At 47.2% G+C, this 24,389-nt stretch overlaps 1 protein-coding gene across 2 annotated transcripts; it reads left to right on the forward strand.

Moving 5' to 3' along the window:
* Nucleotides 1–40: 40 nt before the first annotated feature.
* AK2 (adenylate kinase 2) lies at nucleotides 41–19,610 on the forward strand. 2 transcript variants are annotated; one of them, XM_008530477.2, is made up of 7 exons: nucleotides 41–300; nucleotides 9,015–9,140; nucleotides 10,880–10,990; nucleotides 11,119–11,213; nucleotides 15,252–15,324; nucleotides 16,490–16,685; nucleotides 18,745–19,610. In XM_008530477.2, exons 1-7 carry the CDS (start codon nucleotides 202–204, stop codon nucleotides 18,747–18,749), a joined length of 705 nt encoding a protein of 234 aa, XP_008528699.1. In that variant the 5' UTR covers nucleotides 41–201; the 3' UTR covers nucleotides 18,750–19,610. The 2 variants fall into 2 exon arrangements, with proteins under 2 accessions (XP_008528699.1, XP_008528698.1); XM_008530476.2 differs by lacking the exon at nucleotides 18,745–19,610 and having other exon boundaries at nucleotides 64–300; nucleotides 16,490–16,855.
* The last annotated feature ends 4,779 nt before the right edge of the window (nucleotides 19,611–24,389 follow it).

The raw sequence follows: 24,389 nt of genomic DNA on the forward strand, positions 1-24,389 counted from the left end.
AGTATTCCCCAGTATCGCCACATGGTTGGTAGGTTGAAGTGTCCGTCTGGCAAAGGGGCGGGCGGAGCGGCCTGACGGACGTGGCGACGGGCCAGTGTGAGCAGCAAGCGGGGCGTGCGTGGCGTGCGGGGCGCGCTGGCCTGGAAGCGCTGGACCTGCTAGGTGTGCAGGCGGGTTGAGCAGTGAGAGGCTTCGGCGGCCATGGCTCCTAACGCACCCGCGGCCGAAGAGGCCCGAAAGAGTCCTCAAGGCATCCGGGCCGTGCTGCTGGGGCCGCCCGGGGCCGGCAAGGGTACCCAGGTGAGCTGCAGGGCCGGGCTTGATATCGGAGCCCGCGGATCTCCAAGGTCAGGGCGGCAGGAGGTCCGAATCGCCCCAGAGCGGGGCACCGGACTGAGGCCTCCAGGGACGTTGGCCGGCGTTTGGGGTTCTGGTAAGGCGTTTGGGGGAGGGTCCAAATGGGAGATCGGAGGAGTTTGAGTTGGGATTAGAGTTCTTGAGGGATCCAGGCTTGAGGTGTCATGCTAGTGGATTTAAGGACTGGTTAGATGCCGTAAAGGGTTAAAAGCTGAGAGGGTTTGAGAAGTAGGCTGAGTTCTGGCCTCATGCTTCTAGAGTACCACCTGAGCGGAGGCAGGGCCCCCAGGTTCCCTGTGCTTTGAGAGTGAATTGTCCAGGGTTACGTCCCAGGCACTCGGGGTGGGGGATGTCTCTTATAGTGGTTAATGACTGAAGGTAGAGGAGCATTTCCAGCACGTGGGGCGGAGTGGGAGCTGACGTGCTCATTAGGCGTCTGCTCAGAGAAGTGAGGTATGGCCTGCGTGAGCCAGTGAAGTTGGGGGGATAGGCGAGGGTACCCCAATATACAGGTAAGAAAACAGGCCCAGAGAGGTCAGGTGGCTTTCTCAAGTTAGGGACATTGACTTCCTGGAGCCTGGTACCTCAGGAGGTGATTGGAGTCTGAAGTGACCTTCTGCCCTATCCCACTGCAGGGCCTCTCTTGGTGTCTGGGAGGTAATGGGTCCACAGATCAAGGCTGGGATTTATGGTCTCGGTTAGGATTTAGAAGCCCACAGGTTGGATTATCAATGTCCCCCCTTCCTGCCTGGCATCTGGCATTGCCCCCCAGGCCTCAGGCTCTTGCTTGTTGTTAGGTTCTAAAGAGGGAATTCCTGAAAGTCTGAGCTCCTGAGGGACTTTGGTTCTGGAGACTGCTCTGTGCCCACTCTTCCTAGCAACTTGCAAAGACTGCAGCGTCTTGGCAAACAGACTGTCTTGTCTTACTCAGTCTTGGGACCCCCATGGCACCCAGTACATTACTTGGCACTTGATGGGGTTACTGGAAATGGATGAAGGACACAGATTCGTGTGGGTGATGAGGAGAAGGGAAGTCGGGGAAATGCGGATCATTCCTGTGACTGCTTTTGTCTCTGAGCACTACTAGGTGAAGGCAGGCTTTCCCTTTTCTCTGTATAGCCCGAGCGGATTCGTCCTTGGAGCTCCCTGTTACCTAACCCCTTGTTCTCAGTAACACTGAAGTCTCCTCTTCCCTGTTGCTACCACCCTCGGTTATTAGGTAACCTGCGGCCTAGGAATGTTTAATCCCAGACTGCAGACTTTTGCTGTGAGTGACCGAGTATAAATAGGGTAGCTCAAATGCATCGATTATTTTTTCTTAGTTCATATTGAGGTTAATAATTTTAGTAGTTGTGAAATGGACAACCCAGCTCAGTGCTGAGACAAGGGCTTTATAATCTAGCAAGTTTTGTAATTTCTAAGCCTCAGTGTTCTCACCTGAAAAATGGGGAGAACACCTTCCTTACTCATTTGCCATTTCATGAGCACCAAACATTCGAGATAGAGCAGTGAACAAGACTGATGAGGTTCTTGCCTGCGTAGACCAAAGGTTCACAAGGATGTTGGAAGATTATGTTATATACATGTGTAAAGCACCCATAGGTACCCACATGACAACCTGGCACATAGTAGGTGTTCAGTAATTATTGACTCCCTCATCTTAGTAATACATCTCCCCTCCCCCCCAACTTGGATGTATTTCAGTGTAAAGGGTGATGTATTCAGGAAGTTGTAAAAAAAATTATGAACTGATTTGTGAGGATGCGTGTATGGTGGGAGTTCGTCAGAGAAGGCTTTATGGAAGTAGAGGAGATGTCATTAGAGCTGGGGCTTGAGGAAAGGGTAAGATTTACACAAGTCGCTTGACCTCTCTACGCCTTTCTTTCCATAATTGGAACAATAGGAATACCGGTGGTTGTAGTTTTATGGAGTTGAAAATAAACGACAGTTCATAAATCAGAGGTTGCAAAGTGGCAGCCTACAGCAGCATTTAGCTAGCAGACACACCCTCACTTTTGATTGTAAAGACTTTTGAATACAGAAAAGAAGGCGGGATGGTATAATGAGCCCCTGTGTACCCATTATCCAGCCCCAGGAACCATCAGGTCATGGCCATTCCTTCCCCACCCATGCTCCCTTCACAAATTATTTTAAAGCAGCTCCCAGACGTCCTAACATTTCGTTTGTAAATATTTCCGTGTGTATCTCTAAAAGATAATTTTTTTTTGTAAACAAGTACAATAACCCCTAAAAATCAGCATTTTTAAATATCAGTCGGTGTTTATATTTCCATTTGTCTCACAATGTGATCATTTTAAGTCTCTTAATTGACAGGTTCCCCTCCTTTTTTTTCTTGCAGTTTTTTGTGTGTGTGTGTGGAAGAAAATGGGTTGTTTTTCTTGGGAGTATGTCTCTGGGAATTTTTTATTGTATCCCCATGGTGTATTTAACGTCTTCCTCTTTCTGTTTCCTATAAATTGGTAGTTTGATCCTAAACTTAACCTGATCTGGGTTTTTTTGGCCCAACTAAGTCACAGGTGGAGCTGTGCTGTTGATGAGGAAGCGCGTCGTGTCTGCTTGTCCCTGTGGTGGTCAGTGCCTGGGCCCAGGAATTCATTGTGGGTGGCAAAATGGTGGTGTTCTAATTACATCATTACCTTTTCATTTATTAGCTGAAATGTTTCTATAAAGAGAAACTTCGCATCTCCCATTTGGTGTGGTTTGTACAGAAAAGGCAGCATAAATGCTTAATTTGTTCCTTTTCTTTGTCAGCTTTCAAAATAAGTTGACCACACAGCATTTGCAGTTGTGAAATTTCACTTAAAAATCCAGAGGTCCAGTTTCTCTTGAGAAGTCAGATGTGGTGGCTCTGGGCCTCCATTCCGACTTGGCGTGCAGTTGAGTGGCGATGCCGCTTTGGATGGTCCATGAACTCTCCTGTGCCCTCCATGGCCCTCTTTGCTGCCTGTTGCTTTCATTTGACCCCCTTCATTCATTTGCGTGGCCAGCCTGGCTCCCATTGGTACATGTTTCCAGTCTCTGATGTAAAATCCCTAACCTGGGTTAGTGCCTTGTGCCTACTCAGTTATGTTTGTTTTCTTCCCATTAGTACTTCCTTTTATAAGTGCATAGCGCAGTACTTTACATATTTGATGTTGGCATGACTGAAATAATGTCTCCTTTTAAAACTTCTCATTTTTAACTAAAATAATTAAACATTTTAAACTATCTGCTTTTGCATCAACATAACAATGTTTAAAAACATCTACAATACTTGGGTTTGTTGTTTTATTTGTGTAATCTTACTTTTCTGTCTCCCTTTTGGGGTTGGATGTTCCTACAGTGGGGCCCAAACCAAGGTATTTCCTGTTTTCTCTGCCAGCCCCTGTTCAGTTTCTTCCATGTGTCCAGTTTATACCAGTTCCTCAAGGCCAGGCACTCTGAGGCAATCAGCTACTATCTTGCAGGTCAGGGTCTGTCAGTTACGTCAATGCAGTGACCCAGCAACTCTGAGACCCATATTCTTCTTCCCCCTTTTACAGTAGGCGAAACTGATGTTCAGAGAGCTTGTTCTCTAGCTTCCATAGCAAGCCATTGGCAGATCTTGCCTCTGAATGACTCCAAAGCTCATGCTCTTTCTGCTGCTGTCTGCTGCTCTGGGTTAGAGTTTCCTCCTCCCTTTGCATGTTTTGTTGGGTAAGTTCAGTGCTAAAGATGCAGAGAGCAGCCCTTCCCTCAAGAGGGTATAATATTACAAAAGTCACCCTTTGCTTAGTTAATGTGACAGACCCTCCCAGCCAAAGACTTCATATGTGTCATCTGATTTAATCCTACAACCCTAGGAGGTAGGTCCTGTTGTTATCTGTACCCTTTTACTGATAACCTGAGGCCCACAGGCTGTATCTTGCCCCAGGACATTCATAGAGTAACTTACATAGAGTAAGTAGCAGAAGCAGGATTTGAACTCTTGACTGTCTGATTCTTGAGCAAAGTCACCATCTTACATTGTTGCTATTAATCTAGGTGTAGAGGCAGAAATTAACATGCATGCAAACAATACACACTAGTGCAAAGTACCACGTGGGAAGTGTCAGCTGAGTGACTGACAAATGCTGGGATAGTTCAGGGTTAGAACAAGAACTATAATTTGTTGAGAGTCTCCCATTCTTCCTCCTCCCCACCCAGTGATGTTGGTAATAGTATCCTCAATTTATAAAGAAATAGTCTCAAAGAGTCACTGGCCTAGGGTTACATAGTAAGTTATGATGCAGAGCTGAAGTTCAAACACAGGTTTCTGTGAGTTTTTTTAAACTTTTTTATTGAAGTGTAGTATATATAGAGAAAGATGCAAATATCCTAAGGGAGGGACTTGAGGAATTTTCACAAGATGAACGCACTTGTGTAGCTTATACCCATATCAAGATACAGAACATTGTGAAGTCCTTGTGCTCCCTTCTGGTCACACACACATACACACACACAGACACACAGACACCGACACCCTTCCCCAAGGACAGCCACTAAGGCTCTGTGGGTGGTGGTGGTTTTCTAAGACCGCACAGTGTCAAGAGTAAGAGCAAGGTCTTGATAATCTTGAGGCCACTCGCCAGGTTCTTCTCTTACGAGCTATGTGATCTTGGGCAGCTTAGCCTCTGAATTTCATTTGTAAAATGCAGACAAAAATAGTTGCTGCCTCATGGGTTTGTTATGCATTGTGCATACTAAATACTGTCAAACAGTACATGGAAAAATTGCTTGGCTTGTTGCAGACACTCAAAGTTAGCTGATGTTGATGATTCCTTCTCAGAGGTAGAAGGGATAGTTGAGGTTTTTAAGTGGGAGAGAGATGCTCAGAATTTGACTACAGAGAAGGGTAGAGCTCTGACCAGTAGGGGGAAGGGAGAGGGCATTCCTGCATAGAGAGGAGCCTGAGCCGAGGTCCAAGGAGAGGCTTATATTGTATGTTTGGGAATCATACAGAGAGCAGCTGTTTGCGGCGGTGCAGGGCATCCAGGTAGGGAGCTCGCAGGGATAAATTTGAAGAGCTTAGGAGGTATAGGAAGTTGATCGTGGAGGACAGAGTGCGAGGCTAAGATATTTGGACTTCTCCTCTGTTGCACTGGGGAGACGGTGAAGGCTTCTGAATGTGTGTGTGTTGCGGAGAGGGGCAGGGTAGCATAAACAGTATTTTAGAGGATGATTCCAGCCACACATGCAGGAGCATTGGAGGTGGGAGCAGAAAAGACTGGAGGCAGAAAGATGATTCCCAAGTGAGAAAGAAGTGAGTTTGAGATTAAATCAGATCTCAACGACTGGTAGTTTCTCTTTATTTCCGTAAGTGCCAGGCACTGTGCTGGATTCTTTGGGTACGTACAATCTTATTAAATCCCCACAACAGCTCTGAAAGTAGACATTGTCATCCGGACTCTAGGGATGAAGAAACTGAGGCCTTAAGAAGGCTGCATAACTCATTCCAGGTGACACAGTGAGAAAACTGTAGTCCCTGTTTCCACCCAGATCTGTATCGCTATACAGCTCAGTGTTGTGCCACTGCCCCAGGGCTTCGCACACAGTGTACATCAGGATCCGAGAGCGCTGCCTGAGAACCACTCAGTCCTAAACTTTAAGGGTGGGCCTGGCTTTGTGTTTTTAGCAAGTGCCCCAGGCGATTGTGAGAATACACTGAAGTCTGAGAACACGAAGCCCACTGTGCTGCCTCCCCAGTGGTTTTAGCTAGTCTTACCCACGCCCTCACAAAGTCCACCGTCCTCCCCCATAGGGTTCTCATAGAGGTGATGAGCCTATTACTTGGGGTCAGCAACAGTCCATGACTAGTGAAACACAGGTGGCTCGGGGGCCTGCAGCACAGCCAGGCCTGGAAGGTTGTTAAAAATGCAGATGCTCAGGCCCCACCTTGTGGAATCAGAACCCACTTTAGCAGCTCCCCCAGGTGATTTGGAGTAGAGAAGCGTTGTCCTAAAGCATAAGCTTGAAGTGTGAGGGGAAGATGATAAAGTTCTTTCATCAAGCTTCTGCAGTTTGCAAGTAAAGAGTAATGCAAAAAAGAAAAACCATGGGGGTCCAGCCTGTGGCCTAGTGGGTAAGTTCAGCACGCTCCACTTCCAGGTCCAGGTTCAGCTACCTGGCATGGACCTATACCACTTGTTGGCAGCCATGCTGTGGTGGTGACCCACATACAAAGTAGAGGAAGATTGGCACAGATGTTAGCTCAGGGCCTGTCTTCCTCAAGCAAAAAGAGGAAGATTGGCAACAGATGTTGGCTCAAGGCAATTTTTTTTAATATATATAAACTTTTTTGGGGGGGAGAATGAGGAAGATTGGCCCTGAGCCAACATCTGTTGCCAATCCTCCTCTTTTTGCTTGGGGAAGATTGGCCCTGAGCTAACATCTGTGCCAGTCTTCCTCTATTTTGTATGTGGGACACTGCCTCAGCATGGCTTGATGAGTGGTGTGTAGGTCCAGGTCCACACCTGGGATCTGAACACCTGAACCCCAGGCTGCTGAAGTGGAGCAAGCGAACTTAACCACTACACCACCAGGCTGCCCCCAGGGTGAATCTTCCACGGCCAAAAAAAAAAAGAAAGAAAGAAAGGACCGGGGAAGGAGTTCTTTTTTTTATTTGTTGAGTGCCTACTGTGTGTCTGATGTTTTGGGTACTTTATTGCATTTTATCCTCACAATAGCTCTGTGAGTTAGACATTATCCCCATTTGACTGGTGAGTAAACTGAGGATCTGAGAGGTTAAGTAATCAGCCCAAGGTCACACAGTTATTGAGTGCTTTAGCCAGGATTCGTGTGCAAATCTGTCTGACTCCAAAGTCCGTGCTCTTTGCCCACCACATTGAGCCCCGTGCAGCCGGCAGGGAATGAAGGAGTTAGGCTTCCGCCATGCCGTGTCTTCCCTGTTGGGTTCTTCTATACAGTTGTAGAATTCAGCCACCTGGAACAGCATATGAGTCCCGCAGTCTGGGGGCGATAAAACTAGAACATTAGGTTCTGTGCTAACAGCTCTTCTGCGGTGTTTTGGTCAGCCTTTCCCCTTGGGCGAGCCTGGCTTCCAGATTTTTCACCCAAGTTAATTTCAACAACCAAGGAGAAAGATGGGCAGAAAAGCAGAGTTCTCTGGGTATGTGGCCACTGCCAGCCTGGAGACTGGGAGGTTTTCCATTGCCAGAGGGTCCTGACCTTCATAGATTTTCAAAAGTGTGGGTTTTTAATGCCTTCCTGTCTCGGTTCCATTTTCTGTGAAGTCATTTCTTTGCTTGCATTCAATCAGCCCATGAATCACAAACCAGAATTTGCTGCGTTGAGCTCCATCCACGTAGCTTTTATTGCTTTCGCCTAAGAAAACTGCCAGTGAACTGGTTTGAAGGAGGATCCAACCTACTTATTTGATGAAACAGTTGAACTGGAAAGCTATGTATTAAGCTCCTTGAACTGATTCTTTTCCTTGTGAATTTTGTGCTCCTTTTTGCCACTACAAAACCAGTGTTGAACCATCCAGGGTCTCTTCCTGTTGTCGTCTTTGTTCTGATATGTCGTCCACCAAACCTTGCCTAGAGGACAGAGTCTGTGTGTCCTATTCACCTGGCTCCCTGGCTCCCAGCAGGGTTCTTGGAAGAGGCGTCCGGATGCGTTTTCTTTCCGTATGAATGAATGCGGACAGTAGGGCAGGGGTTACAGTGACAGCTGATGTTCACTGAGCACTTAGATGTGCCTGGCCCTGCTTGTGCCAAATTCTGTGTAATCTCATCAACACGCTGATGTAGGTACTGTTAACCATCTCCATTTTACTTAGAGGAAATTGGCAACTTAGGTAATAGAATTTTTCTCAAGTCACATGTCTAGTCATTGGCGGACGTGGAGTCTGAAACCCGGGCAGTTTGACTCTCAAGCTCATGCTGTTTACCAAAAGGCCGTACTGCCTCCTAAAACTGATAGATAAGTGCTTACTGTTTACTGAGTGCGCTTTGTATATATTTCCTCTGAGCCTCACAGCTACCTTCTGAGATGGAGCCTTTTTGCCTTCATTTTAAACAGGAGGAAACGAGCCTCTGAGAGGTTAAGTGATTTGGCCAAGGTAATGGAGCTCCCTGGTAACAGGAAGGGGAAGAGCCGGGTCTGTCAAGGGGAAACCTGTGTTCTTCACCTTGCCCCAGCTGCCTCCCAGGCCACACATTCATTCCTTTGGCAAATCTTCATTCAACACATTACGTGCCAGGCATTGTGCCGAGTGCCGTACATACATGAACTCATTTAAATTCACAGCAACCGTGTGAAGTGTTGACACTGCTCTTTTTATTCTTCCCATTTATAATGGGGAAGCTGAGGCTTATGTGTCATAGTGTGTCTAGTGGAAGTAGTGATAATTGCTAATATTTATGACGGCTTCCTGTGTGCTACCTGCATTGTTTTAATGCTTTTCCTGTGTTATCTCATGTAATTCTTACTACAACCCTATAATGATTATACATTAGAATATAATATTAAGTACTTTTATCCATTACAGGTAAGGAAATAGGCATTTGCCAAAGTTCACACAGCCAGTAAGTGGCAGGGCCAGCTTCACGCCCGGCAGTCTGACTCCGGGGTCTGCAGTGTTAACTGTATCTCGGTTTTTGTCTTCCCCTCCACAGGCACCCAAATTGGCCGAAAACTTCTGTGTCTGCCATTTGGCTACTGGGGACATGCTGAGAGCCATGGTGGCTTCTGGCTCAGAAATGGGAAAAAAGCTGAAGGCGACTATGGATGCCGGGAAACTGGTAGGTTTGGTGGCACCAATGAATGTTGCTATTCTTCAGAGTCCGGATCTGCGCTGCCTAAGATGGTGCACCAGCCACATGTCGCTCTTGAAATTAGTTTAAATTCATTTCCTCAGTCTCACCTGCCACCTTTCAGGTGTTTGCTAGCCAGCACAGATAGAGAACATTTCCATCATTGTGGAACGTTCTATTGGGCAGCCCTGTGCTGCAGGGTGTTTTAAACTGGCACATTATATGAGTAAGTTGCTTGCTTCGTTCCAAATTTACAGCATCTATTTTATTCACGGTATTCTTGAGGTTCCTTCATGCTGGTGCATTTTGTGATGCACCCACTTTTTAGGGCCAAAAATGAAACTGCCATCCCTAGGCCAGAATTCAAGGATGCATTCAAGAGAGGACTCAGGAAGCCACAGAGTGTTTTTAATCTACTTTTGTGACTCTGTGTTCTGTGTCTCTTAACAGAGGAGTCGCTTGGCAATTGATAAAAGTAATCCTTCCTATTTGGAGGGTATAAACCGCATTTTCTCTTGTTTTTAGTTTAGTTGATCTGATTGGACAAATACAATATATTATCTACTACATCTTCTTTGATTAGTGCCAGAGCTTAATTGTAACCGAGTTCTTCTGGGACAGGGCCTTTGGGAATCACCTTTTGAAATCATCATGTGCTTGGCCCTTTGGTCTTTTCGCATCCGCGAATGTTGTGTGGGGAAGGTCCTGGGCTTTGCCTCCCTCCCCGACTTACCTCCTGCCAGGGTTTGAGATTCTGCAGCAAGTAAGTTATCGAGTGGTACCCCTGCCTGCCCTCCCACCTGCCCCTTAACTCCCAGCTTTGCCTTCATGTTAGTGAGGCCTTGAGTCAAGCCAGGAAGCTGGGTATTTTGGACTTTGGGTCTTGGCAGAAGATCCTGTACTGAGAAAAATTAGGATGTGGCAATGAGATTACTTATCTCCAGCCTTCACTTAGTCACAGAGCTTACACTTTGTCCCTAAGTTCACAGCTGGTCCCAAGAGATAAGATGAGCATTTTCACTGTGATGCAGGCAGAGAACTTCTCTTTCTGTGAAAGCCCAGAAGAAAAACTAGGTTTTTGAAAGCTGGGAGGGGTCCTCATTGGAGTTTTTAGAGAGGCTCAGAGATGTGTTGGGCTGACCCTTCAGTTCCTTGGTCTGACCCAGTCTTGCCAATTCAGTGACCTTCTCTGTTGCCTCATGTCCAGGATGGGCTGGGTCACTTTACTGTCCGCCTAATCAAAGTTGTGAAACAGGCAAAGTTGGTGCCTTTCTGCATTCTGGCCAACCCCCACTCTCTCCTGGAGCCTTCCTCAGGTGATCTCTCAGCCATGTGTCTTTATCTTTTTTGTTCCCTTAGGACAGCTGATTGCTGATAAGTTGTTTTCAGATGGTCAGGACTCTAATGGCCAAAGAGACCTTCAGGACCCAAGACCTGGAGCCCTCCTGGTAGGGTGACAGGCAGTGGAATTCTCTTCCCTTGCCTAGATTAGGACACGGGAGAATCTCAAGGGAGAGAATGTGTGTATGGCAACCACAGAAATACCATGAAACTGAATCTTCCGAATGGAGCCACTCCACATTTGCTCTGATTTTTGCTTCTTTGGGGTCAAGAAAACGTGCTGCTTAGTAATTGGTTATACAGACACAAACATGTGACTGTGGAGTTGGGCTGGTGTCACCAGGTAACATATTTAAACCCAAGGCTGTTTTGTTCTTGACTTCCAGGTGAGCGATGAGATGGTGGTGGAGCTCATTGAGAAGAACTTGGAGACCCCTCCATGCAAAAATGGTTTTCTTCTAGATGGCTTCCCTCGGACTGTGAGACAGGCTGAAATGGTGGGTGGCCTGGTTTTGTATCTTCACCGCTTGAAAGCCAACTCTGGCCCTTTGTCTCTTACTTCCTTTGAGGGAGATGGGTCTGATCAAGCTCTGGTAGCTTAGGTGTGCCACACACTCTTTTACAGCTTGACGACCTCATGGAGAAGAGGAAAGAGAAGCTTGATTCTGTGATTGAATTCAGCGTCCCTGACTCTCTGCTGATCCGGAGAATCACGGGAAGGTATTTGTCCCCTGAAGGTCCCTTCTGTCGGTGCTTCCTCAGAGCTTTGTCAGACCATGGGAACTGCTGTTGCCTAACCCAAGCCAGGAAGCTGAGTGCCATTTCAGCGTGGATCGATCTTACTTGGTGACATCCGCTGAAGTGGTGGCATAGGGATGGGGATGTGGAAAGAAGAGCAAGGGATCTGAAGTCAGCCTCTCAGTCCTGTCACCTTTTAACACTGACCCTAGACAAGTTTCTTAACCTCTCCAGGGCTATTTTAGAGTGCGGTTAGTAACACCTGCTTCAAGAAACTGTTGGCATGTTAGATAACATAGCATGCATAGTTCAGAGCCTTGCACCCATAATAGGTGCTTAAGAAATAGTAAATTCCTTACATGCGTATCTCCATTTGAATGCTTTTTAAAATCTGATTCCAGTTGGAGTTGCCATGCCTTGCTGTAGGCTTTTTATTAATTACAAAAAGAATATGAGCATCTACAGAAAGTTTAGAAAATGGAGGGAAAATTTGCTCGTGGTGCAGCCACCTTCGCCAAAATCACTATTTTTTTGCATGTTTTGTCTTCAAGTTCTTGTTTGTCTATAATAGTCGACATTGAACGCAGAAATGCTTCTGCTTCTGAACGTGTTTGCTCTGAAAGATCTCCACTGCTTTAGGCTACGCCCTCCCCTACCCTATTTCTAATTACTCCACCGTCTGCTTTGTACCTTCCAGAAATATGTTGGAAGCTCTCAACCACTAATAGGCCCTCCTATTCTTGTCTCTGCCTTGGGCTATAGCTTTTTTTTATTCCTTAGTCATTTTAAAGGGGTCTCAGGAAGGTGGTCAGCCTACCGTCTTCGACCAGACATCCGTGACTGTTATTTTAATTGCTGTGTGATATTTCACAATAGATGACCCATCATTTACATTCTTGTTCCCTTGTTGTTGTACGTTTGTGTTTCTTCCAGTTGTCCCCTGTTAAATTGATACTAAGACCATCGTAGTACCTGTAAATTTTTGGATTTAATTAGGGGAAAATTTTTTCTCACTGTAAATTTTATTACTTTGATTTCCCAATGAGGTTGAATGCTGTTTCCACGTGTCTGCAGTCCATATCTTCCAGGAGTGAGGCAGACCTGTAAACAGACAGCAGAGTGAGTGTTAGAGTGTTTTCCTGGATATTAGATAACAGTGGGAATCACCTTAGGTCAATTTTCTAATCAAATGTCCAGGTTTCATGTTTCTAGCTATTCCATAGGCTCCGTCAATGCAGGAACTTTTGTTTCTTTGCATCCCCACTGGCACAGAGCAGACAGACAAAGTTGATGTAGGCCAAGAAGCAGTAAGAGTTAACAGAAAGGGACATCAGCAGGGTTGGGGTCCCTGACATACGATGCAGATGGCAACAGTACTAGGTGCCACTGGGGGCCTTTGATTCAATCAATCCAGCTTCCTGAGTGCTTGCTTTGTGTGCAGCACAGTATTAGACTCTGGGGGCAGAGGACCAGGAGAGGATATAGAAGAACAGTATGATGGTGCCCATCTCTGACCTCAGAGAGTCTACAAGCCATGCGTGGAACCTGGGCCGTTCAGTCCAGGAGGAAGCCCAAGAAGAGAGCCTGTGGGCAAGGAGGGAGGAGTGCCAGGGGAGGTGTAACGTCAAACTTGACCTTCTAGAGAGAGAGGATTTCAGTGAGGCTTTCCTGGAAGGGAATAGAGGCAGAAATGAGTATGGGTTGGGGGAGGGGCTCTATCTGGGGCCAATGGCAGAATGTCCAGAGTTGGAGGAATGGTCTGGGGGGCTGAGTAGTAGAGTGAATGCTGTTGGGAAAGTAGGATGGGAGCTTGGCTGGGGAAGGCCTGGCCTGCTAGGGTAAAGAAGGTAGGTGTGACAGAGGGTCACGAGTCACGGGATGTTCTTAAGCCTCCAGGTGTTGTGGCAAAAACAGCATTCTAAGAACATTCGCTTGGTTCTCTCCTACAGGTGAAATTGGGGGAAAGGACAAAGAAACGAGGACCCACCTAGGGGCCTGGTTGTGGTCCACATGTAAAGAGATGGAGGCTTTTAACTGGGGGTGGCTGGTACGGAACAGGGATTTAAAGAACAAACTCCAGGATTGCTAGAGAGGGCGAAGGAGAGAAGATTCAGTCCCTCAGGTGCCAAGTGAGTGGTTTCCTGTGACCCCATCCCTCACGGAGGAGGAAACAGGCCAGACACATAAAAGTGTTCTTCCAAGTTCAGTCTGCAGGTCAGCGGCAGAGCTGGCACCAGAAGCTTGCTTTCTGCCTCCTAGTCCACTGCGCTGATTCTTGGAAGAAAAAGAATCAAGAACTAGTCAGTTTAATATGGATGTTATTTAAATCTGACGTGTTAAGGACCACTATAAACATCTTGTGAATTAGCTCTGACTTCCTTGTAATAATTTTATGAATGATTATTTTATTCCTTGAGTAAGTGTGGTTGGTGGTTGTTGATTTTAACTTACTCGGTGTTGGCACTCCCGTATCCTAATTATTGTGTTAGTTGCCTCTCTGGTGTTATTAGCCTAATGTCTGGTACCATCCCCATTTTGGGGATGAAGAAACAGGTGTCCGCAGCGTCACCCTCAAAGTAGTAGTGGCTGTAGATTCCCAGCCCTGATCCCTCCACATCCTCCCCTCTCCTTCCAGGACAGGCTCGCAGTGGTTCGTAGAGCTGTTTGGGTTTGTATTTGAGACCAGTCCCATTTTGAGAACTTGGAGATTGGACTTTCTTTCATTTCCTTTCCAGGGAATGAACCTTCCATTCCTCTTAAAATGATGCTTGTGAGTGGGGAAGGGACAATGTATTACATGTCACTGGAAGGCTGAGGCATTTTGGGAGTGAGCAAGAGAGGTAGAGGTGTGGAGGAGAGAGATGTGTTTGTTGCATCCTGGCTGCTATGTGCCATGTGCTCTCCAGAAGGTGAAGAAAATGGCCCACACCTCGTGCCCCCTGCATTTCCCAAGGGCAAAGCTGTAGCAGAGCCCAGCAGCCTATGTTCTCCCTCTCCCTGGGTCTCCCAAAGGATGCACCAGAGGAACCCCTCCTCCACCTCACATTACGTGATTGCAATCGCAGGCCCGCTCAGTACAGCTGATTTACTGGGCCATCACCTTACCCCTTCCCAGTGCTGTAAATGGACCACCTTATGCTATAAATGGACCACTTGGCCCCCGGAAAATGTGCTGTCTTTAAAACACAGTATCCTGTTTTACAGAGATGTGGCTTCAATAGTCTAACCTGGACTTGGGAAGCTCTGGGCTAAGACCTCCATGAGGAGAGCACCTGTCAATTAAATAAGCAGAACTTGGTTGGCATAGAATTGGGAAACCACACGAACTCAAGCAGGCCCTGGCTGCTGAGCAGTGTTTGGCCTGCCTCCTCCCTTCTTCGGTTTGTGGGCCCCTGTGGTGTGGTCATTCCCAGTCAGGAACATGGGCTCTTTGCCTGAGGGGACACAGCACAGAAGTGGCTACCAACTACACATTCAGTGCCAAATAAAAGCTTCGTCTTAGACCCTTTATCCCATGACTTGTTTAATAAGTCATTTTCCCTGACACCTTGAATGTTGCCCTCTGATGATCGCTCTCTCTTTTATCTGTGATCACAAAGGTGTGCCTCATTGTCTAGTGGTGTTTGCATCCACAGGACATATTTTTCTTATAGCACTTTTCTGATTTTATAACCAAACTGATTTAGAAAATAAGGTTAGTTTCTCTGTCCTGTGTCCCCATAGCATTTTGTACAAATCTCTGTTAAAGGATTATCACATTACTGTAGTTATTTATTTCCACATTTGTCTCCCCCACTAAATTAAGAACTGCTTGTGAGCAGGGATCTTGACTCCTTGCTCTATAGCCCCTGGATTCAGCCTAGGGCCTGAATCGGACTGGGCGCTTAGTACATGTTTGTTGAATGAACAAGTGAAAGTCCTAGCATCCTGCATCTCTGTCTCTGCTCATCATCTTGGAGACCCCTGGGGTTCAGGGATACTTTCAGGCAACCTGACTGGTGTTCATTTGCTGTCTTTCAGGCTGATTCACCCCCTGAGTGGCCGTTCCTACCACGAGGAGTTCAACCCCCCAAAGGAGCCCATGAAAGATGATGTATGTAAACTCAGGACAGGAAGTTTCCTCTTCTTTCCTTTCTCTTTCTTCCTTCACTTTTGTTTGTTCATTTTTGCTTTGTTTTTTCATTTCCCCTTTATTTCTATCATTATTATTAACTTAACCATGAGAAATATCACTATCACATAAATCACAAGGGCTGTGCTCATCAGTACAGTATCTTGCCAGGTGGTTTATTGCTTGGCCTCGAGGTGGCCACCAGTGCCAGCTAGTTCCCAGGGCCCGGTTTGTACCTGTGTTTTGTCCAGAGCTGTTCCTTTCTGGCATCATGGTGACCTAAATGGTCACCTAAGCAGGAGAAGGTGGCTTGGAGGCCCCGAATTAGAGGCAGAGTGGAGGGCTAGTATTGAGGAGAAAGTTGCTGCCCAGTCCTGCTTCAGAAGGTCCTTTCTTTCTAGTGACCCTACTGTGCCCTACAGATTCAGAATATTTTGGCTAGACTAAGACTGCCAAGTTCTTATGACAGTCTTCAATTGCTTGCTGATGTAAAAGGGAGGGTGCTATACATGTTTACTGTAACATTTGCCATAAATAGTCCGTTTCATCTGTTTTAGAGCATGCAGAAAATAGTAAGGATTTGCTGACTTTACCTTTGTCATATAAGACGGGTTCGTCAGGTTCCAAAGCTATCATGTCAACTTAGTCACATTCCCCAAAGCTAGTACTTCTATGATTCAGTTCTTTCTCGCTACACTCACCACTTTCGAATGTTGATGGCCGACACCCTGGTAAAAACACTAACTACTTAGGCACCTAAGGTTCTAAGTGATAATGCAGCTCTGATTTTGATGTATTCTCCTGGTCTCAGGGGCCTCTGTCTTTCTTGCTTTTGACCCTAGAAGTGTTCATCTTGGAAGCAGAACAGCCTGAGAAAAGGCTGTGAGACAATTTTTGCCCATCTTCCTCTCACCAGCCCATTTCCTCACGGTTGCTGTTTCAGGCTCCCTGACTTCTCTAGACCAGTGGGTCTGCTCCTGGGACCAACTTGCTGGGAGTATTGGAGTTCTCTATAGTTCTTTCTTGGAGAGGGTCTAGGTTGTCTGTCTTTCCCTCTGATGGGCTTTGCCACCACACAGCATCTCAAATCTGCATCTGGCATCTTGCTAACAGTCTTGGCGTTTCATTGCCCTCTTTCTGTTCTCAGATCACTGGGGAACCCTTGATCCGCCGATCGGATGATAATGAGAAGGCCTTGAAAGTGCGCCTGGAGGCCTACCACACTCAGACCACACCCCTGGTGGAGTACTACCGCAAACGAGGGATCCACTCGGCCATCGACGCGTCCCAGACCCCTGACGTCGTGTTTGCGAGCATCCTAGCAGCCTTCTCCAAAGCCACATGTAAAGACTGGGTTATGTTTATCTAATGCTGGGCCCAGAAAGGAATTTCTTGCTTCTTCCTATCCTTGTTGAGGGGGTGGGTAGAAATGGCAGAGCAGGTGGAGGAAGCTTCCTCAGGCCAGCGAGGATACCATTTGATGTATTAATTAAAAAAGCACTTGCTTGATGTATCTTTGGTGTGTGTGCAACTCTCATCTCATCTGTGTGTGTGTGTGTGTGTCAGTATAAGTATGTATATACGCTCCTACTTTGTAGGTTACAGGCGATGTTTTATCCGCTCTTCTTTAGCCATACTCTCGATTTTATTTTTTGACCAAAATAAACTAACTCAGGTATCTGCCAGGCACCCCAATTCCAAAACCTCATGGTATTTATTCCACCTCCATCAGCTGAGTGGAAGTCCAGGGTCACGTGAAGTCAGGCAAGGCCAAAGCTCCTGCTCCTGCTGGCAGATTGTCGGCAGGGAATTCCGCTTGTTTTTTAGCCTACAATGAAAAACCACACGAGTCAGTGTGTGGACAGGGATTATTAATTTTTTTCCCCTAAATGGAAAGAAAAAGGCGCTTACATTATAGATTCCAGAAATTACTGGGAGAGGGTATCACCATAGAAGAAGCCAGGCCAAGCTGGAATATTTTTGTGATCTGCATCACAGTGCTGTAAAGTAGGGATCATTTAGGACCTGTGTTTGAAAACGGAATTCTTGCCAAAGAATTAAACGAGGTGAAGGGTCCTTTTGAATTCAGACTACTGTCTCCTGAACATCCATGCTGGGCATCTGAGGGCAGCCAATCCACTTCCCCAAGGAGACACCAGGGGAGGTTTGTTAGTTTTTATTTTTAATGTTTGTCTCTGTCTCCAAGTATGAAGAAAACACTGATTTGGAGGTGATCTGTTCTTGGATTCTTCGGATTTGAATTTATTCAAACCCAGCCTCTCTTGAGGCTGTGAAACTCAAGTCAGATGTGTCCCTTTTAGACTAAACCCTCGTCCTTCCAGATCCAGTCCTTCACTCCTTACTTCATAACGGTGGGAGCCACAGTGTCCCCAAGAAAAGATCACCCCAAAATAAGATCACTTATGACAGTAACCAGCTTTTATTTCTAACCTCAGCTCCCCAACTATTAAGTGTTTCCTGGGGTCCATGCTGTGCCTTTTGGTCTCTGGTTTGATTTGTGGCAAACAGATGAATTAATAGATTGCTGTGAGGGGCAACAAAAACAGCAGCCTCTGGAAAAACCGTTAGAAAATGAGTGGCAGATCCAGTAAGTAACGCTGCCTCCCTCAGCGTAACCTGCTGACTCAGTGCAGTGGTCTTTCAAGTGCCCAGTCTCCCTCTGACCTGAACTCTCCTCCTGTCTCTGAGACTACCAGAGGGCTTGTCCTCTGTCCACCTGGAAGCTGGGCACGGGTACGTGGCCATCTTGCTTCCCTGTTTGTCTGGTTCAAGTGAGTGCCTGCCGGCTCTGCTCTGCCTTGCTTCCCTGGCTGTAAACTAACTCCACCCATTCTTAACGGAAACCCAGTTCCGGCGTGGGGCATTTCTGGGAAGCACATGACTTCTGGGAATAGCCACGGAAAAGGAGTGAAACCAAAATTATCAGCCATGTCTACAGGGATCTGGGGTCCTCCTCTGGGTGAGGGTGGCCTCATGAATCTTGGAGTCAACTCCCCTTTGGCTGGGGACAGTTGCAGACACTTGGCCTCAAAGTTGAGGTCCTTGAATGTTTCCTAATTGAGTGTGCATGATCTTTCTCAAATATTTGTCACCCATTCATACACATTCACGTGCACACACACGTGTGTGTGCTATTTGTGCTGCCAGTGAGAACTAGATGATCATGGGGGATGCATATGCCCTTTGGGGGTGGTTGGGCTTTAGATTTTTGCTTCATTTAATTCCAGACCTTAACCTCAGCAGGCATGAGAGCTTTCACTTGGCAGAGAAATGTCCAGTGTTAATGCATTTGGTTGCTGGGGCGTGCATGCTAGCCTTCTTTGATATTTACTTGGTTTTTAAAAACCCATTTTGTTCTCTCTTGTTTCCTCTCTATTTCAGCCTAGTAGCAGAAGGCCAGGCGAGACTGCAGCACTGCTCATCACCCCGCGGCGTGATCCCTGCTCTTAGGTGCTGGGCAGCGGGGAGGGGTGGTCAGGGACGAGTCGGGAGGGGCTCAGGAGGAGTATTGGAAGAGCAGCAGTGTTGTAGTGAAGTGGCTTCTTGGATACATAGTAGGGATCTTTAAAAGTAAAGGGGAAAATTAATTTTTTAAAAAACTGATTGGAGGGTATAACGAGAACTGTGGAGATGCAGTATTATTTCTAAGGAATCAAGTTTCATGTACTCTGGACTGGTGACAATATTTTTTAAAGCTAGTGCGCTGAGACCTCAGCTTTTATCTCAGAACCTCAAGGGTTACCAGGCTGGGAATGCAGGAAATCAAACTGTTGTCCTGTCTGTCCTGCAGCTTGGAACGGGGAGGGTTTGACTACTGACCCAGATTCCCCACACCATGAGATCAAAAAATCACCTCCGCATTTGAAAGAGATCCGGTGTGTTCACGGGGGCAGTAGTCAAGTTTACTGGAGTTGTGGCAAGGGTGGGGCAGGCTGGTCTCACTTCCTTCCCGACGTACCACTGATTTCCAGCCCACCAGCTCTCATGGGGAAGCTCTCAGCAGCCAGCCAGCATATGCCACAGTCCTGCCTTGCCGCCTTCCATCCACCATGTGTAAAGGGACATTTTTAAATAAATGACCAAGTGTCCTAATCAACATCATCCAAAGATTGTCCTTTCCATCCTCAAATCCTGTGCCTGGGATCACTCAACAGCACTGTGATGTACTGTTTTCAATGAGGTGCCTTTCTTAACCAGATGCTGCCTTGTTTGGCCCCTAACTCAATAAAGTCTATTAAAAATTTGTATCCCCTGTTGTGGCATTTTTTGAGGGGATCTGGGCTAGTAAAATGGCATTCAATTCTGGATCTGGCTTGGAAGCCCTTTTTTGTGGTCACTAGAAGTTGTGAGGTAGGAAGGTCCAAGTGGGTGCTCATAGGATGAACCTGCACCCTCTTGGTCTCATGTGCAGGCTTTCCTCGAGCCCAGGGACAAGGCAGCTTGGTCTGGTGGAGACAGCACTGGGCTTGGGGTTCAGGGAACTATAACGAATCCCAGCCAATCATTTCCTCTGCTCCTGCTTCCTCATCTGAAAAAAGACTGGTGATGCCGCCTTCTCAGACTCATTGGCATTAAATGAAGTTTATAAGAAGCAGCTTTTTGCTTGGTGCCTGGCACACAACAGACGCTGGAGAAGTGTTAGTTGGATCCGAATATACACAAAAATATCTGCTTCCTGCCGGGCTGGATAATTGGTGAGCAGACAGTTGTCCGCAGCCTAGAAAGCCAGTGCTTCTCAGCTCTAAGCCCGATTTTTGGCTGCTTTTTCAGCTGCCTCTTTAACGCCCTTGGCTGCTGCTTTGTAAATCCATTTCTTCCCCAGCAAAAATGAACTTAAATCATTTGTCTAAACCGAAGCTCTCATGCTCTTTGGAAGGGCTGCCTTGGCCAGTGAGTTTTCTGAGAAATGGCTGCTGTTCTGAAACCAGAGGGAGCTGGCTGGAAGCGCCGCTGTTCTTCAGGGTCCCGTTCTGGAGAGAGGCCAGGTTGTCACTGGCATGTTAAATCGAGCTCCCTGAGCAACTAACTCTTCCCTCTCCTGCTTCACCGCTCCCCACCTCTGCAGTCATTCTCAGGTGTCAACATGACTTCTCTGCTCTGATCTTCTCATTCCCTGAGCTGTTTAAAGGCTCGATGAAAATTTTCTTCATCGTCCTGCAACAAATGGGGGAAATATTTGTCAATCCAGCCTGGGAGGCCGCGTGGTATGGTTGAAAAGAATAAACTGAAAGAAGACCAGGCAAGCTGTTAGTCGTTACTTCTTTTGGGCTTGGTTCCTTATGTGGACAAGATGAGAACAGCTGTTCCTGGAAGACTGACACGCCAGGTCCTGAGCAGCGGCTTCACGACCCCCGCGACCTCACGACCCTCACGAAGCACCGGAGGCGGTCAGAACTGTCATTCTCCTGTTTTTCAGGTGAGGAACATTCCTGAGGTCACACATAAGAGGCGGAGTCGGAACTCAAATGCAGTCTCGGACGCGGGTCAGTGCCCTTGGCCTTGTTGCAGTGCTTTAGTGACTAGCCCAGCTCTACAGCAGGGAGGGCCCCTCCGGATGAGAGTTCCTTCTCATGGACACGCACGCTGCCAGAACTGATTTTGAAGAAGTCACTGCCAGTCAGGACCCAGGTTATGTGTCTTGGGATCCCTTGTGTGCGCAAAGTGTCACAGACAGAGCAGGATGAAGAGCAGTCTCACTCCTCAGGAAGCCTCACTAGTCTTCTCAGCAAAACAGCTAAATGAGTCAGAAAACAGATTTCAGCAGCGACTCCTCCACCATGAGACCTCGGGCAAGTTCTCTCACCTCATCAGTAGACTGGAAATGACCCCTAGCCCTCAAGTGTGCTGACAACACTGGTGACCAACATACTCGTGTGGGCCAGGATTCTTGGTACACAGCAGATGCTCAGTGTGTGCTGATGGAGTTTAGAGAGAGAATGTAGGCACTGGCAGGAGCTGTTGTCTTCCTGACTTTCAGAAACCAAGCCAAGGATTCTTAACCTGAAGATGCCCCAGGAGTTGATGGACCTCTGAAATTGTGTGCAGAAGTCTGTATTTTTGTATTTTCATAATTAATAATAGTTTAACATATCTAATGCTTACTGTGTGACAGGTTCTGCATACATTATCTCATTTATTCTTCTCAATAACCCTGTGGAAGCAAGCACTATTACTATCTCCATGTTGTGTCTGCGTTTTGAGGTTCATACATCGAGGAATGGCAGTGGCTGGTCTGTGGCTGTCCACACCCCAGCCACTTACCACTGCCCCCATTGCTTTGACACTTTGCTGGCAGAAGGAGGAGATTCTCAGGGCACTCGTGATACAGAGAAATCCACAAGCCGTGGATCTGAATGAAAGGAGAAGAAAGTCGAGTAGGTTTCCTGTGTCTGGAGGAAGGACCTGAGTGGGGAGAGCTGCCTCAGGTAAGGCCTTTTTCATTTTCGCCATTCTTGCTTCCTTGCTGTGGCTGCTAAAGCTTCAATGTACTGGATTTGCAAAGCTCTTGGAACCACTCCTATTCCAGAAGGGCCAGAGGGCTGAGTCACTGTGGGAGAGAGCAGTCCATTTCCCCCGCCTGGTTCTGGAAAGGGTGGCAACAGAAGGGTGCATGTGCTGGCTCCATCTCACGGTCATCCCTCCAAGACTGCAGCTCTGTACGCCCGATGGCATCGCTTTATTCCTAACTCTAGAGGGAACCCCGTCCTCTGACATCTGGGGAAGGCGGCAGCTCTGTGTCGAGAGTTGTCCAGGGCAGTGTGGTGATGAGCTGATCTCACGGAAGGCCCGTTTCAGGTGCGCAGTCAGGATGAGCTGCACCCAGCAAGGAGCAGACGGGAGTAGAAAGAAGGTGTCAGAGGGCGAGGGCAAGACAAGCCTTAGGCCCAGATCGTGTGCAGGTAACCCTCAGGCTGAACAGATCTGCACTTTTGGGGTAAAATGGCCATAGAGCAAATCGTTACATGGTATGGTGTCCCTTAGATAAAGACTTTTGGGACAGATCTCTCTGAACTTGGAGCTAGGAGGTAATTTTGCTTCCCACTTGACTAGTCTTTGTTTCATACCGTGTTTTCTTTTTTGCCTTGGCTGTGAGGAAACTCCCCTTGTGTTCCATTGCTATGCTTTCCTCTCCTGGGGTTTCTTAATAAAATTCTTACCCCACCTCACCCAGTGTCAGTTGTTTTATGTTTAGTGTTTTTGTGCTCAGATGTGCGTTGTAAACTGCCTTGAGTCTGTTTTGGAAAAGAAGCAGGGTGTAGAGAAAGGGCTAATTATGTGGTACAGGAGGTCAGACTGCAGAGAAGAGGGTAGCTTTGTGGAGGAGGTGGGATGGGGTGGCTCCAGGTGGAGGATGGAGCATTCCAGGCAGAGGGCACGGCCCGAGGGAAGGTACAGAGGCCACTGGGGCTCGGGGCTGCTTTAGCTAGTGCATCCCTGGAGTTCTCGGGACATCTGCATCTGGCTGGAAATAGTGTTTCCAAACCAAGCACAGGGACAGTAGAAAGGAAGTAGTAAGAGTAACATCAAGAACCCAGAAGAGTGGGAGACAAGGACGTGTACACATCGAGTTGACGGCCTACCTTCAGTTCGGCCCACCTACCATCCTTCTTCCTTCTCTCGCAAACACACCGCATCCGTGCTTTGACCAGGAATTGGGTGGTCCTTTGTTCTGCGACTGAAGAGGGGAATCCCCTCAGTTTTACTGTCAGCTCTGTGTCAGTCATGTGCCTAGTGATGTGGGCATGGGTTCTGGGGGTGACAAAGACGACCTGTGGTTAGATCTTGGTGCTGACAGTAGCTCACTGCGTTGGGGAGACACTTTCCTCTAAGCCTCAGTGAAATCACATGTAAAATGAGGATTGTAGCACCCTTCTACGGGTGGCAGGGTCAGTATGACGTGAAAGATAGCAGCTGTGCAATAAATGATCCTTTTTTTCCTCCTTTCCCATGGCCATTTGCCACGAAATAAAGGATCTTACCGTGACTACCAGGTATTTCCAAATGTGTGTCTTCACCCATTCCTACTCCCCAGTGCCACCTCCCTCCCCCTTGGAATACTGCCCCAAACCAGAACAGGTTGCTTTTCACTGGGATGTTTGCTGAAACCACACCTTGGGCTTGGTGGTACCTGCTCTTACTCTACAGACCGCCCCCACGGCCGCCTGCAGGAACTGCCCTCCTTGAGGCCAAAATGGGAGGGAGTGCAGAAGAGCATGATGGGGTAGGTGTGTGTCTTCTATTGCCTGGGACCCCAGGGAGATGCTGGAGTGGGTTGAAAGAGCCTGGTGAGAATTTCATCCTTTGAAAACCTTTGAGAATTGCCCCATAGTAGAGGAATGAGAGAAGTACCTCCTGCTTGGTGTTGTGGGCATGATTAAACAAGTTCGTGCACATCAGGGGCTTTCGAACAGTGAGCGCCCGTGGTGCTCAGTGAGTGCTCCCTAGCTGGCGGCTCTGGCTCAGCAATTCCCCTTTGTTCCTGCATCCTAAGGAAATGACTGTGCAGCATTTTTTATAATAGGGTGAGAACTGGAAACAACCTAAATTTCCAACAAGGGGAGATAGGCTATGATTCATTCACGGGATGGAGCAGCATGCGATCATGAAATAAATCATTTCAAGACAGAAGAATTTCATGATAAACTATTGAGTGAATAAACAAAGGTTATAAAATAACAGAGAATGGGTCCACTTTTGTTTTTTTTTTAAACAACTTTTTCTCTTTTTTTTAAGATTTTATTTTTGCTTTTTCTCCCCAAAGACTCCCAGTACATAGTTGTATGTTTTTAGTTGTGGGTCCTTCTAGTTGTGGCAAGTGGGACACCGCCTGAGCATGCTTGATGATCAGTGCCATGTCTGTGCCCAGGATCTGAACTGGCAAAACTCTGGGCCGCCAAAGCAGAGCCGGCAAACTCAACCACTTGGCCACGGGGCCGGCCCCAGGGTCCACTTTTAAAAGTAAACTTTTTATTTTGGAATAATTTTAAGTTTACAGAAAAGTTCCAAAGATAGTACAAAGAGTTTCT

The sequence above is a fragment of the Equus przewalskii genome, chromosome 2 (assembly GCF_037783145.1).
Source record: "Equus przewalskii isolate Varuska chromosome 2, EquPr2, whole genome shotgun sequence".
NCBI lineage: Eukaryota > Metazoa > Chordata > Mammalia > Perissodactyla > Equidae > Equus > Equus przewalskii.

Bases quoted from the DNA above. Each gene is read 5' to 3' on its own strand.
- AK2 (XM_008530476.2), top strand. From the start codon at position 202: ATGGCTCCTAACGCACCCGCGGCCGAAGAGGCCCGAAAGAGTCCTCAA. The intron at 301-9,014 runs GTGAGCTGCAGG...TCCCCTCCACAG, and splicing joins GGGCCGGCAAGGGTACCCAG to GCACCCAAATTGGCCGAAAA. The intron at 10,991-11,118 runs GTGGGTGGCCTG...ACTCTTTTACAG, and splicing joins CTGTGAGACAGGCTGAAATG to CTTGACGACCTCATGGAGAA.